We start from the raw sequence: 16,370 nt of genomic DNA, 5'->3' as shown, positions 1-16,370 counted from the left end.
GTTACAGTACTACACTAAGAATTCCTTTACAAGACGAAAAATAAAAAAAGAAGAATTCTTTAAATACTTAGGAGTTTGCTTTTTAGGATTCTCCAAATACTCTAAGTATTTATAAAAGTAGATATAAATCTCTGATAAGATATTAAAGCTTTTTAGGTGGCTTCACGAGAGAAACTGTCAATTTTATTTCTTCTAAATTTTAGTCTCCGCGAATGCAAAAAAACTCCCTTCATCTTATCCAGATCTACTAGTCACTGAATAGTTAAACTGCTACGAAATGCTAAGACAAAGCAAAAGGAAGAAAAAGGGTTGGTCAAAGATTGCACATAGCGTACACTTTGACCAATTTGTCATAAATTGTCAGATTGTTTTGAGAATTTCAATATACTGGCATTCTTCTGCATGGCTGGGCTTAAAGGACAAGGGTAATATGTGTAATGAATCACAAAAAAAAAACAATTTATAGCAACGTGTTAAGTAGCATTTCACTTACCTAGGATCATTTTTCAAGAACTAAGAAAGTTATACCTGAGAAGTCAATATCAGTTTGGCTTACCATTCTTACTTTTTCATCGTTGTACAAGCACCAGCTTCCTTCTAGGGTCCCTCGATAAACGTAATAATGACCACTATTAAACTGAGATCCACTATGAATGACAACAGAACATGCACGATAGTGTGCTGATGACGTAAACAGATCATAAAAATGACGTTGACTCAAATTACGCTCATCTGTCTTTTTCAGCTGTACGTTGTCTGGACAAAAATTTACTATTCTTCTATTTATTTTACCTGAAAATACTCTTCTGTCCAGATTTACAGCAAGAAATTTAGGAGTGTGAGTGGTGATGGTCTGAAGCCGGCATTCGTGGCCATTTGGACACACACCTGCTGGTAGAAATGGGTAGAGTACTCTGGAAAATCTTATGTCCGTCGTATCTATGATCTCTTAGTCGACACGTGCTTCAGGATTGAGGACTGCAGGTACAGGAAAGTAGCATGCCTCTGTATCATCTAAAGTTGTTGAATCAATTTGACTCCATTGACAAACCGAACAAGTTAAGTATTTCTTAACTTTGTAATGGAATAAATCACGCAGGTGGCTCTCGGGGTCATTTTTAGTATTTTCATTATTTATAGTCGTTAAAAGTATTTCCCAGAACTCACAAAGTGACGGTTGTTGCTGTTCTGAGAATCCGTATTGGATAGGTAGTAAATTCCTCAAATCTTTTGCTCTTTCACAGTGCCTCGGTGACGAAAAAGCAATGCGCTTGACTTCTTCTGCAACATCTCTTTGTAATCTTTCGAAAATCTGAAAAAATGTACTCTGTAGACTAAAAGGCACTGAAGTGCCGAATTGGTATAGCACGAAACTCCATTATCATTCTTTAACCCTTTTCTACTAGCACCAATACTACTTCTGTAATAAGGATTTGTCAAAACATCTACTTTGGTCTGCTTACAACGGACTCTTATCTCTTTTTCAGCAGTAATGTCTTCCTTGCCTTTTGCTTCATCAGCTAGCAAATCACCCTTCATCGTCCTTTTCACTGATAAATCTGTTTTGAATCCTTGTTCTCTCTTTCCAAAAACAGTTTTTGGAGCCTTGACTCTCTTTATAGTCGATTTAGATTTGTGTATTTTCGTAAAAATATCTGATGTTTTTTTTTCCTTCCAACTTGGTGGTTTTTCTGGTAGGGCATTTTCCAATAGAATTCTTGGAATAACATTCAGTTTCGGTGAGCAGAGATGCCTGATCTGGCAAGTTTCTCAAATCTGTTACTGGGACTTGAAATAATGGAAGATCTGGTCTATAAATTTTTTTCAGACGGTTATATTCCAATAAGGCATCTAAATCGGGTAAAATTTTCGTTGGATCAAGTTCCACTAAATCTCGACCTGCACTACTTGTCACACGTGATAAAGCCACGTAGATCATACCTGGACCAAAACAACGACTACCTGGGTCAACAAATGCACATTGTAAACTTAGTCATTGTGACTTGTGTATTGTAATGGCCAAGGCAAATTGAAGTGGAAATTGTTTTCTTGTGCAATACACTTGCTTCAATGCTTCAAATCGCACAGTTTCTCGGCCAATTTCATATGGCAGTTCCTGTCCATCAAATTTCACTAGGACACTCCCTACTTCACCAGTTGGAAATATCTTGAAGCCACATACATAGCCCATTGATTCATTGACAAGCCCTTTATCAACAGAAATATTTCTTTGGAGCATTACGCGTGCACCAACTGCAAGTATCAGGTTCGTCAAAGCACCTGCAGTTCTTTTCTTATCGTTGGCAAAATGTGCCACGTTCTTTGCTGCTTCTTGTTCAATTCGTATGTCTTTAACTACTGATGAAAGTCAGTCAATAACAAGAAGTATAATGTAGTCTGAGCTGGTTTTCTGAAGAAGTAGCTCGTTAACGATCATACAAGTTTCATTGGTTAGCATCAATATAATAGGAGTGTTTTCTTCTGTAGCTAAGTTAATGTACAGATCTACAATTTTGTCAGATGTAGTTCTGCAAGAGTTCCCAAAATTTCTCTTGTTGACATAATTCAGATTTTCACTTGTGCAAACACCAAGTCGAATATCAGAAAGTGTATCAGCATAACTCATATCGGTCATCTGTCTCATATTTATCGTTAGTTCATTGTATTCAAACTCTTGCTATAGGCTGAATGCGCCCATTGATCCAAAAATCAATTCTGCTTTCGATTTCAAGACGTGTCAAAGGTATATACGGGGGATTAGCAGATACTGGTCGCAACTGAAGAAAATCTCCGAACAGCGAGCAGTTGGCATTACCCATTGGTAAATCAACTGACAAAATTTCAGTCAGCCTCAATTTCAGTCATACATCAACAAAAGTGACGAAACCATGCTAACTTCATCAATAATGAAAAGTCCGATTTTTGCAAGTGTCTTTCTCAAAGTTAGAAGCTGTTCAGTGGATAGAGGTGTGTATTTTGCCGTTGTTTTCTGATCAACAGGTAAACTGAAGCAGCGATGAATTGTTACACCATTTATACTATGAGCAGCAAGACCTGTAGGGGCCAATACTACAACAGGACAGTCCTCTTTCTTGAAATGTTTAGAAAGTATTTTTCTAACGACACTAATGACCCTAAATTCTCCTGTACCAACAAAGCCTGGTACGGCCATTTTCAGTGATGTAAAACGATCTCTTTTGATAACTGATTCCACAATTTTATCAACAGCTCTCTTTTGATCAATATTCGGTGACTCATAGTCACTGTTTAATCTCTTTTCCGTGTCACCATCCAATATCTTTCTATTTGCGTTTAACAAATCATCCATTGCATCAGCAGCTCTGTCAATAGCTCCTCCCTGAATTGCATTTTCTGTGTTGTTATCTTCATTGTCCGCTATGTCCTCTTCTATATTTGCAATGTTGTGAATTTCTTTCGCCCATTCTCGAATTCTTTTCTCACATTCGTGCATCACTTTTTGCTTTAGCAACAAATTTCTCATGGTAAGCGACCATATCTGGATGGCTTGCGGTTTCAACACAGTACGTCTCGTAATTGCTCATTCCACTGATCAGTATGTCTTTTTCATTTCGCCAAGGTTTAGACATCTTTAAAAGCATTCCATAATAAATCTCTTTCTTCTCGTCAGACTCGAGTGGGTTTATCTTCTTGTGTTGGATGATGTATGGTTTAACAGTTCTTTTTTGAGGTAAAAAGAGCCGTCATTCAAAAGCATGTTCTCATCAGCACTCTTAAGTTCTCGCTCATACAAAGAAAGCAGGTGATAAAGACTGACGTTCTCCATGATCGTCAGGCCTTTTCAGGTAGACATCAGGCCTTTTGAGGTAGATATCAGCAACCCAGTTGGCAACATACAAGTCACAACTTTGAGGATCCTCTTTGGCTAGCTTTTCAAGCTCTTGATATGTCTTTAGCGTCCTCATAACTTCGCTTATTTTTTCATGGTCAACATATCTAAATTGCCTGGAAACACTGTACAGCCTTGTACCTAGAAGCTTGTCTGCAGCTTCAACAGCTCCAACTTGACGGGTTTTCACAGACTCCAACATATAAGACATGGCTCTTTGCCCAAGACTCTTGCATGCACTGTTCACTTCCTCCCACATGTGATCAATTTCGGCACTTTCCGGTTTTGTCATGTAATCGGCGATGAATATGTCAATTTGGAACCCAAGTGACCAATATACTGAATATCAATATTTGCTTGATTAGCCATCAACAATGCTGGATTGTAGTCATTTATGTTTCGCTCATCATCTTTTCGAAAAAGGTCATATATTCTTTTTTGCTGTTTTTTTTCGGTTTGTCCCATAAGCCAAGCAGTCAATGACCTCATGCAGTTCTGCTCGTTCCTTTGTGGGAAGAGGAAAGCCAAATCTACAATATGTAACCCATCTTCCTCCTTTTCGTTTGTACTTTCTTTGACAGTATTTATTACAACGGTGCACTTGATGGTCTTTGACTAGTTTGTAAAGTGTTGGGCTCGTCAATTTATTCGGCAGTTCACAAGTTAAAATCCCATCAATATGCTGAATCACTTCAGCTGCTGTTGATTTCCCAATAACAGGAGCATCTTCAATACACAAGACGCAGTGTACATGAGGTGCACCTCGCGCCTGATACTCATTGCGCAAGAAATGATCCTTAACTTTACCAAATATAGGGGTTGATTTTGAACCAAACAGATCATTAAACGTGGTTGTCCATTTCTTGTGAAAGTGTATAGAAACCAAGACTGGATCAAGAGACGTTAATTCTCCTGGTGTCATCTTTTCCACACCTGGCACATGCCTATTTACAGTCCGTAAGAAATCAATAAATTTAGGAGATGATCACTCAGCAATGGAAACTGTCAAGAATAAAGTCGGTAGACCTTCTTTCTCAATCATGGATTTTATTTTGTAAGACAGTGACTGAAAATACTGCCGAGATCGTCTGATTTTGGACGGAACTGAAAACAAAGTTCCTTCCATTTCTCCATCTCGGGAATGAAGCCTGTCCTTAAACTGGCGACCGTTTCGGTTTGGTTTTACAGTACGTAACATGTGACCAACGCTATTTCACATCGAAGAAAGCTCTTGTAGTTGAAAATTATGAAACAGGTATTGTTTATAATGACGAAACTTCGTGTGTCTGCTAAGAAGCCTGCACTTTATTTATTCTGCATTCCTCATTTGAAAAGTTCTTGCTATGTCACGCATGCCATTTTTACCATTCGGAAAAAGATTTGGAAAGACTTTAAGATCAATATCTTTCTGAAATAGGTCCTCGCTTTCACCTCTTAGCTTCTTAAGCTGAAACTGGTCGATATCAAGATCTTTTTTATTCTTAAAATCATCCATAAGGTCCTTAGGAACTGCTGTATTAAGTGGTTGTACAGAAAAATGTTCAACCAATTCAGCTTTTGCACTACTTGCCAGTTTCTCAAGAAAAGAACCGTCCGGTATTTCAGGTGACTCATCGACACCGACTGCTCTTCCAGCCAAAAGAGTTTCAAGGATCTCATTTAGATCCTCTAAGGTGTATGCGAGTGTTGTCCTATAAAGACTGTTATTCTCTTTTAACCATAGTAATGCTTCATGCACTTTTCTCAAATCAATTAATGCTGTCCAAACATTCTTACTGTAAGTTGGCTGACCATTAACAAGAATTACAAAACTGTTGATGTTTAGTGGTTTTCGGGTTCAACGTCTGCATTTGCTTGCACATCAACAGGTAAGCATACTATTCCGTCTTTAAGAGCGTCAGTAAGTTTCGTTCTAGGTCTCTTCAACGCAGTTACTTTCCCAAGTCTAATAATAGTAAGACATGGCATCACAAATCGTATCATCGCCAATTCAAACTTGTTCAGACGACATGCATTCTGGGATGTTCTGTACTTGGAGATTATTCAGTGCAGTTCGGACATTTTCCTGGCTTTTCATCATTTTAGTAGCACAGTAATCGCAGATTTCTAATGAATCTGACATCCTCTATCCATCCAGTACAATCCTTAAGTTCTTATCTGTCATCTTCTGGAATCGAATGCTGCACCTGTCTCAGTACTGTGTTCAACATCGCACCGAATCCTTTCCTGTTCGAATGTGATCTCAGAGGTTTTATTTTGGTCTACAGCTTTACCTGCTCAATTCTGCATTTCGATACTGTCTTGTATACATCATTAGCGAAGGTGGCCAACACACGGAAATGTGGAGCTAGTGCCCTTAAAGACCGCAAGAAGCTATGGCATCCATTGTCAGGGCTGCAGTACAATGAGTGCCCATATTCTCTTACGTACTTATAACTATTTGACACTGACCCATACTATCAAGGTAGTACTTCAAGATTGTATCTGTCGGCACCTGGACTTCTATAGTTTTACCAAGGTTTTCAAAACGAATTTGGCAAACTTCAATATCAATTTCATGTAGCTTGCATATATCGGGGTGGCAGCGCCAGGTTATTGGTTCTGTATAAATTTGGTTAGGACTTTTACCGAAATCATTGAAGCTGACTTCGCTCGCTTCTGTCATCAAACTCCCCTTGTCAGATACAGTGTCAATCTCTGTTTGAATAAATATCTGGGACTATTCAGTACATCTTGTCTTCAGAGATAAAAAATTGTTTGGCTAATGTTCAGCTGCGCTAGCAGAAGTTCCACTTGTTTCTCCATATTCGCATTTGCTTGAATCAATAGTAGAGATGCTAGTGTCTTGAGAAGTCATTCCAGAAATATGGGCTATATCAAAATGATCTTCAGTTGTACACCTACATTTATTGAGGACTCTAACAACCTTATTTTGGCCAGAATTGAAAAATATCGCTTTCCCACTGCTGTCCACAGGTATTGCCGTATAGATATCGCTGTTGCCATCAAAGCAACTGCAATTTATTCTGCCAAAATTTACGTATGTGGTTTCGTAATAACATGCCTCTTTGTATTGACAATGCTGTGTCAAATTGTCCATTGCATGTGTAAACTGTTCCACTGTTGCCGATCCAGAGCTTGGAAGCTTTTCGTTAAACTTATAACATTTCTTCTGATTGTTACTGTGGAGTTTAGCCAATGAATTGCTAGCCAAGTTTACAACCGCATCTGCTCTTTCAAAGAAAAGCTTGATCTCCGTTTTCGAATATTTTTCATGCTCACCATAATGCATGTTTAAAATGTTTTGCAGTTTATCCAGATCAGCTTGCATTTTTGCCATTTTTTTGGACTTCTGGACAAATCTCTGACGATGTTTTCCTTATTTGAAAATCATTTTACGTGTACGCAAACTATCATTTTCCATCCTAGATTAAACAAGCTTCCTGAAAAGTTTATTTTGACCATGCTTGATTGGCTGACAAGCCTCGTCAATTGTTCCTGGAAGTGTCTGACTAAAGCTTCGCAATTCTGACCTTGCGTTTTTGTAAGATTTTACTCTCTCATATTTTTTTTCTCATGCTCTTTAATATTATCTCTATAGGTTGCTTGATACAACCTTGCAGAACTCTTATTTCTTGGTAGCTTTCATGACTCCAGTATCTATTCATTATTCTGCTAGCTACTATTTTTCAATACTTATTCCAATAGCTTTCTTCAGTTCAGTATCTATTCATTATTGTACTAGCTACTATTATTCTATACTTATTCCGGTAGCTTTCATCTTTTCTGTATTTATCTAAAACTCTTTTTCTTACTGGCATGCGGTAACACTCGTCATTACGATAACGCTGTTTGGAACACTCTTTGGTTTTATCTGTCTTTCCTTTTCGATAGTTTTCATCCGTTATATATCTTTTTTTCTCTCTGTCTTTAGTAGCTTGGCTGTTCCTATTCTTAAAATCTGCATCAGAAGCCATCTTTGTTACCATTTTTAAATGTGCTCTGGTTCTGTCCCTTTTAGCAGTCTTCTCATTATTCTTGAATTAATTTTTAAGATTTTCCAGTATACTATTTCTTTTCTTTTGGTAATATTGTTTTTTGGTACTGGATGTTTCAGTAGCTCGACGTTGATTATATTCTTGATGTTTCTTCTTTTTAGCTCGCTCTTTGGTCACCATAATGCTTGCTTATCTGAAAAGTTTAGTTAGCCTGTTGATTCTTAGAACTAAAGATTATATTTTTAAGTATTACTTTTGTTAGCGGTGGGTTTATGTAAAACAGGAAGAGAAGTTACTCACTTTAAATCTTGTTTATAAGAAAACTTTAAAGTTAATCTCTAGTGTTAATAGTCTCTAGTGCTAATAATCTCTAGTGTTAATCTCTAGTTAATCTAAAGTTAATAGTGTCTATTGTTCACGACAATGTCAATATTTTTAACAATTGAATACAGGCAAATGATTATTCTGTGAATCAGCCGAAAGATATAAAAGAAAAACAAATGAATAGCCTACCCTGTATCATATCTTTTTGGCACCATCAGATTCAATTAAAATTATCCAGTGGTGAGAGTTTTAAAATGTTTGTGACGATGTCCAATGCATATGATGGTTTAAATTGCAATTTTAGAATTTGCGTTGCAACTTCGATTCGCTAATAATACTACGTGCCTTGACAGTCCAGCTATTATTGAATGAAGAGGGTGCATTACACTAATTTTACAGTTTTCTATTTTTCATCTTCTAACTATAATGTAAAATGCAAGTTAGTGATAATAGTTTATTTTTTTCCTCTCATTTCTTTTAACCCCCAATTTTCTGGTTAAGACAAATATTTTGGACTTTCAAAGAAGCATTTAAATTATTCTGAAGTGCAACCTACTGAATTATAGATTTTTTGCATTATTTTTCAATTATAAGCTTAAAATTAAGCTTGTATAAATAGTTTTTCCATTTTAATTTTCCTACTCAGCGTATCAGAAACTTAGAATTAAGTTTTTAATATGTTTTTAAATTTAACAAATAATATAGATGGGAAACAATTGAATAAGTCTGATGGCGCAGTATATGGTAGGCTAGACATTTTATACCTGAAAGAAATATAACCACTTTCACCAGGTGTCACTTTCACCAGGGTAAAGGAAGAGTGTCTGTGTCCTTATACTGGTCTTACGCTGCAGTTTTTACTGTTCCAAGACTTGAAAATGAACCAAAACTGCGAGTTGCTAGAAAATAAACCAATATTATAATTTTTTCAACAACGTTTTACTCAACATTTTCAAAGTTAAGCAAACAAATTTTCTAAGGTCTGAACTCTTCTGATGCCCAATTCATTTGACCCCACACTGTTCTTTATGCTCCGTATGACAGTATAGTAGAAACAGTATATTTACAGAACGTTTTGGTAAAAAATCCAGAAAAAAAGAAAAAAAAGAAAGTGAGAAGAAAAGTCAAGCATTGATAATTACAAGCTACAACTTAATTGGCTGCTACATTTTGGACGGCTTTTGTCTTCTTATCAAACAGTTCGTGGTAACGAACTGTAAGCAAGGAATGACCCGGCTCAATAGCAACCAAAACTCTAAAAAATGGAATTTTTATACCAATAGAAATATCAAAAGAATTTGCTTATGTTGCTGATTTCAAATATATAATTTGCATTAAGTTTAGTCTTACCCATCAAAGGCTACGAGTTTCAACTTAATACCCTAATATTTCCTGGGATATTACTGATGTTTCTAGGTGTTTACCACCCCTTCCCCGGCGATTACCCCCCCCCTCCCCGTGAAAAATATCCCCGGTAAATACCCACCCTGCGTGGAAAACACCTCCCGGTAAATACCCCTCCCCCAGAAAATACCCCCATGGAAAATAAGGCTTTCCAAATTTTAGAATTTTATTTGAATTTTTTTTTAGGGGAAAGGAATTTTGATACTTGTGTATTATGTGCAACTCACTCAAGTTTACGCGGTATAAAACTCAAGAACAATCTGGTTTCTTTGTTAGTTTTTTCAACCTAGCGCGAGACAAGACAAAGACAAGTGACAAAATATATGGGAAATATGTAATTTGGGATATATATTTGCACATAAGAGAGGGGGTAAAGTATTTGGACAGTTTGAAGTCAGAAAACAATTCTTTCTAGGTATATGGCCACTAAAAAATCACAGACTAGTTTCAGTGATTAAGTTTTGACTGAGAGTCATCCAGTTACCGAGTGACAGGTTGCTTAAGGCAGCTTATGAAGAATTACTTTCGTAGGGGAAAAAGATCATGGCTACTAAAAATAAAAGATTTTAGACAAAACAGGGTTTTCTTTTGTTTGGAATGAAGGTAGAGGACCAATGGACATAAATAAAAAATGGGAGAATGAGACTAAGATAATACTAGGGAATCAAATGACCCAAAAACAGAGTGAGCAGATAAAAAAAAACCATCAGAAACATTAAAGTTTTATAAAGATGTTAAGATGGTTAATGGGCAGGAGTTCTACCTTAAGCTGAATTTAGCAGCTAGATACTTGACGTTGTGGATGCTAATTGTCTGCCAAGATTTAAAAGATATTCTAAAAAAAGATTTTCCAATGAAGACAGATATACTTGCCCGCTTTTCGGAGTTAAAGCAGATTATTTGGTGCATTGCTTGAGCTGGTGCCAGGGGCTCTCTACAATAAGGAAGGGATATTTGGAAAAATGAGTTGAAGCTTACAGGTGTCTTTAAAAATACGTCACTCAACTATTATTTTTCTGAAAAATAAAATCGAATGTCATCCTAGGTGTATGGGCTAGTCTAGCGGTAGCCTACTACATAGAGAACAAAATTTATCACACAATCTAAGCATTTTAATCAATACATGAACTCAAACTAATGTAACGTACATTACTTTGACAGCCTAACAAGCTGAATTCCTAATCACACAAGCCAGGAACATTTATAATCATAATTCACTTGAACATAATTGCAAATATTTAGCCTTTTTTGCAAACAAAAATTGCAACTAAAAAAAAAAAAAGCTTTTAGCACGTTTAAAGGAATAAATAAAAAGCAAGATAGATGATAGGCCTTATTAAGCATAAATCCTTTAAAGTGAAACTAGGTAGGCTAGCCTTAAACTTAATTTTCTATTATTCTTAAAATAAGCTAAATAATCAAAACTAGAATAAAGCTATTACACACCTCTCTATGATGCTCTGTCCACCCCCTAGCCCTTCTAGAAAAAAAAGAAAGAAAAAAAGGAGACAGATCAGTGCTATTCTTGCAAAAAAGTGTTTTTGCCTGGTGTTCATTGTAGAGGAGTTAAATCAACTTACAATGGGTTCTGGACAAAGCTGAACCTAATGTCATACTTTTTTATTTCGATCTGACAACATTTTCAAGTGATTTCGTGCTCTTTTTCGAAATCCCAAAAAATTTATTTTTGCAACAAACTTTTACATCTAAAATTAACCGAAGCAATAGTTTCCATTCCTGATTCAGTGTCAAATGGCAATTTTTTCTCAATAGACAGTTTTTTTGAAAACATTTTTCCAACTTTTGATTACTATGGGCTGTGGTTCGCTCTTTACTAGGTGGCAACTGCTGCTGCAACCATCATCTAGACTAATATAATAATATGCGCATGATTTTATTCACGCGCACGATGATTCAATACATTCATATTTCGTGTGCTTTTGTTGGGGTGTGAAGAAAGGAGACCAAGAGAATGTACACTAAAATTGATAAGACTAGTAGAAGAAAAAAATATTGGCAAAGTATTTATAAGGTTTATGGCTTTTTTAATAAATGAGTTGATTTTACCGGTTGGAAACAACAAAATACGAGGAAAAAGGAAGGAAAAAAGATGCAAGACACAAAAAACTCGTAGAACGTCAATTTTTTCAAACAAATGGTGCGTATAAACAACCAACCCGTCTTTAACATGTGGCTTCCAATCCCTTTCCCCACGAGTGAAATCTGGTGACATCTCGAGCTATAATTCAAAGAGAAATTAGAAATAGGACCGGTAGAGAGAGAAAAAAGGGAGACTAGATCTGAGTTTTTTTCAATCAGTAAAAGAGAATTAGTTTAAAGTTGGTGTTCTATTACAAAACATACGATTTTGCGACCAGAAGGATATGCTACTTATATAATTGGATCCATCCCTTTAATCCTCAGTTTTAAAAATTATGAACATAAATTTGTTTCAACTTATAGTGAAGGTAGTATCCTTGTATGGTATACCAGATAAGTGCAATAAAATGGTAACTGGTTTTTACGAGAGAAATATTGCTGGTTTGCTGTGGTTGAGGTAGAAACTGAGGTTAATAGTTGGTTCTTTGTTGAATTAGGAATTAAACAAGAATATCTCCTATTCCACTTTACTCGGATTATCTTGATGGATTTTATCCTAAGGAATGTTGCAAAGGCTACAGGAGAGTAGGGAATCAAATGGGAAGGTAAAATTATCCTAAATTTAAATTATGCGTATTCTTTGCGCGTACAAGTTAAAAATGCTAGCGAAATTAATTTTTTATTTAAGTTTTGAGAGTTCAAGGTGTACGAATTGGTTCAAAAATTGAAGTTAAGAAGACTAAGTTGCTAGTCTAGCAATGACGGCGAAGAAGCGATGTTAAATAACGAGAAAATGGACATCTGAAGTGGACAGCTTCACTTACCTGGGTACTATTATTAGTAAAGATGGTCCATGTAGTGAAGATGTAAGAAGTAGAACAGCAATGACACGTGGCGTTTTTTGTAGTTGAAAAGCTTTTGAAAAACATCAAAATACGTCTCTGACTTAGATTGGAACATTATAATGCTACGGTCTCGTCAATTGCGACTTGAAACATGGGTACTTCGGAAAGCTGAAGAAAATTTGCTAAATATTTTCCAGACGAATCGTCTTAGGACAGCTGTAGGTGTTCATTCGACAACAAAGTTATGGTTGATCGTCATACTTTTTCTACTCCAGCAATTGCTGATTTGCAAAATTTTTCTGGAGGAATTGTCTAAGGAGAAATTTAGATGCTCATTCGACAACTAAGTTTTTACTCCAGCAATTGCTATTTAATTTCTGAATTAACTTGAACGCTGATATTGAATTCCAACTATCCATTTCTTTCTATTAAGAAGAGTTATTTAACCTCGGGAAGCGTAATTTTACTGTTCTCTTGTTTTTATACTTGATTCATTTTACTATGTTAAACCCTTTGCTCTTTATTTTCGTTTTTTTACTTGTAGAAATGTGAAAGAATAATGCTGATATAGTACTTTTGCATATTTATATCCACAATCTTTCTCTGTTTCTTTCTTTATTTTAGAATTTCAACAATTACTGTGTATTTTGCTGGTGGGGTACTGGGAAGAAGCGATGTAAAGCAAAGTACTGATGTGTTATTCCCAAAATATTTTAGTTGATTCTAAATTGGTTTCTTTTTAATACCCAAGAGGGTCCTTGCAAGTTTTTGAAGAGAGAGGGGGGTTGGAAATATGCAGTACAATGTAATAAATTAAAAAAATAATATTCATGATTATATTAGTTTGTGTTTATTTATATCTGCAGTCTTTCTTTCTTTTAGAATCTCAACAGTTACGGGGTAGTGTACTGGGAAGTGCAGTCTTTATCTGCAGTCTTTCTTTCTTTTAGAATCTCAACAGTTACTGGGTAATATACTGGTGAATTACTGGGAAGAAATGAGGTTTTATGAAGCACTGGTGTGGTATCCCCAAAATATTTTATTTTAGATTGTCAAGAGCGGAAATGGAAAAAAGGTTTTTCTTGTAAAAAAAATGCAAAAAAAAATCAGAAATGTAAAAGAATAATAATTATAATTATAGTTTATATCTACAATTCTTCTTCTAGAATCTCAACAATTACCGGATACTTTGCTGGTGAGGTGCTGGGAAGATCTGCTCTTTGCTATATATCAAGAGATGACCTGCCATTAGTTGGTGTCGCAATGAAAATGAGTGAGTCTTTTCCCTTTTTGTAGTATTGATAGTTATGTAGTATACTTTGGTGACACCATACAAGAGAAGACTAGTGTTGCCATGATCGTTTCAGCCTAGAAAATTATGGAATGTAGAACTAGGCAGTGTTTTAATACTAAAAGGTCTGAGTAAAATTGAAATTTTAATCAGTTGAAATGTCCTTCATTAGAGTATAAACAGTAAGTAATTTGATACTAGATTCAATAACAGGCACGGAATAGGATGAAGATAAGTCGGTAATTTCTGCATAAGATACGTTTGTTAAAACTTTTCTATTCCAATTTTTTTTTTCTATTATTCTTATCCGCTCTGCTCTCGAACACATAAAATTATTGCTCTGTTTCAACTAAAACAGCCATTAGAGATTTATAAATGGCAAACAAATCAAAAGACGCTCTCATCTCGCTCTGAAGAATACAAAAAGGGGGGATTATAAACACTGGACTGTTGGATATTAAGATAAGATTTATTCTTCATTAGATACACATACAATATGATATGTTAATATTCCCCCAAAGGCTCATTGGCCTGTAAAGAAGGGGAAAGACATATGAGTTAATTACTCAGAGAAGAAAAACAAAAGAAAATTTAAAATGATCACATACTCACAGACATAAGAGCAAAAGGAGAAGAAAACAAAGTATAAATAAACTAAAAACTATAGAAAACAAAACTAAGCAGAATAAATAGACTAAATTAATTAAGTAGACTAAATAGACTCCAAAAAATAATAAAAAAAATGAGAAAAAAAAAATAGATAAAAATAACTGGTACTTTCGCATTATATGGACCTTTCTAAAAAGTCAAGTTTGGTTAATGCAAATGAAATAAATAAAAATAGGATGACTACATAATAGTTTAGAAACATATTTGGGCTATATATTCGCACATTAGGAGGGGTTGGGGGGCAAAGCATTGCATATATTAAATACGTAATACGTAATCCTAACCTAGGTACCTTTTTCCTCATCTAAACTCCTAAAAACCACAGTTTAATAAAAAAAAAAAATGAGAAAAAAAATAAATAGATAATAATAACTGGTACTTTCGCACTATATGGGCCTTTCTAAAAAGTCAAGTTTGGTTAATGCTAATGAAATAAAATAAAATAGGATGACTATATAATAGTTTAGAAACATATTTGGGCTATATATTTGCACATTAGGAGGGGATGGGGGGGGGCAAAGCATTGCATATATTAAATACGTAACCTAACCTAACCTAATGTAACCTAACCTAGGTACCTTTTTCCCCATCTAAACTCCTAAAAACCACGGTTTAATATCGTATACGCAATTAAACCACGCTAGACAAAGTATTTCTCTCAGCGGTGTCTTGAATCATCTTGTATCAAAATGGGTTTTTCAACACCCGTTTAGCATCTAGTAGTACAGGCAAATGGAGGTTCGACCCGAAACAAATTGCAACAGAAATGATTCTTACACCATCTTGTAGAGAAAAAAAACTGAATAACATATCCATTTTCGCATATTCTGAGTCGACGCAAAATAACCATTTTTTGGCTTTTAATGCAATTTTTTTACGTTTTCCGAAAAAAAAATATAATTTTAGTATCCGACTGTTTTTCTTGAAATGAAGTATGATTCTGGTGCAAAATGACAAGCTGAGACAGAAAATGAAGTCAGATTGGGTGTCTGGTGCAAAACAAAAAAGTTTCACTATCATCAATATACGTTGCGGCAATTTTTGTAAAGACAATCAATCGGCACTTGTTATTCAACAAATGATCGGTTGTTCGTAAAAATACCTGAACTAGGCACTAGTATAAGACACTTTGAAGGCTAAGTAATACAATAAAAATGAAAATCGTCACATTCATCACTCAGTGTTTTAAAGATTTCAAAGTTTATTCCCAAGATTTGACTGAGAAATCAATTAGACGAAGACCTCAAGTAATGGCAGAAAGTCGAGTAGAAAACTAGTTCCAGTCAGTGACAGTCATAACCTTTATTTAAATTCGCCATCTACCCCGAGAAAAAATTTTGTTCGAAATTCCGCCATCTAACAGTCCAGTAATACTTTCCGGTGAATCTGCTAGTGTTCTGATGAATGATTAGCGCAGGTAAGGAGTCGGTTTTTATAATGGTGGTTCGGAACTGAATACTTTAAAAGTTTAAAGGATAAATTATTGTACTATACTGCGTTGTGTCAAATTCTTTGATGTTTTATGTCAGTTTAAGTTTTTTTTTTTTTTTTTTTTACAGTGACATCTATTGAGAAGACAATCATCCCCTGAAATACACCTTGTACCAACAGGTGACCTCATCATCACGACAGGTTAACTTGCATTATGAGCCTGTGGTATTCTTCAGAGCTGTGAGGGACCAAACGATTGATGGATTAGGTACACAGGGCTGCCACAAAGTCCCTAAAGTCCCTAAAAGTCCCTAAAACCAAGTGAAGGTCCCTATTGGTCCCTTGAATTGATAAAGGTCCCTAAAGTCCCTTTTCTTGATTTAGTTTAAAGCTCTGTATCCTTCCTGTTGGGAACCTCTTCCCCGTTCTCTATATTTTTC

General features: G+C 35.5%; 1 protein-coding gene and 1 pseudogene across 1 annotated transcript in view; one reads left to right on the top strand and one right to left on the bottom strand.

The window, feature by feature from the left end:
• The window catches only part of LOC148956118 (circadian locomoter output cycles protein kaput-like), a 519,799-nt gene that overhangs the window by 445,156 nt on the left and 58,273 nt on the right, over window positions 1-16,370 (top strand). Inside the window, exon 8 of the mRNA XM_089094058.1 lies at window positions 13,706-13,812. Coding sequence (XP_088950184.1) covers window positions 13,706-13,812 — 107 coding nt within the window. The remainder of the gene's footprint in view (window positions 1-13,705; window positions 13,813-16,370) is intronic.
• Window positions 500-3,805, bottom strand: LOC148956119 (uncharacterized; annotated as a pseudogene).

Source organism: Artemia sp. Qi Xiang Cuo, chromosome 1 (genome assembly GCF_049724085.1).
Source record: "Artemia sp. Qi Xiang Cuo chromosome 1, ASM4972408v1, whole genome shotgun sequence".
Taxonomy (NCBI): domain Eukaryota; kingdom Metazoa; phylum Arthropoda; class Branchiopoda; order Anostraca; family Artemiidae; genus Artemia; species Artemia sp. Qi Xiang Cuo.
This window is presented reverse-complemented; position numbering and strand designations above follow the sequence as displayed.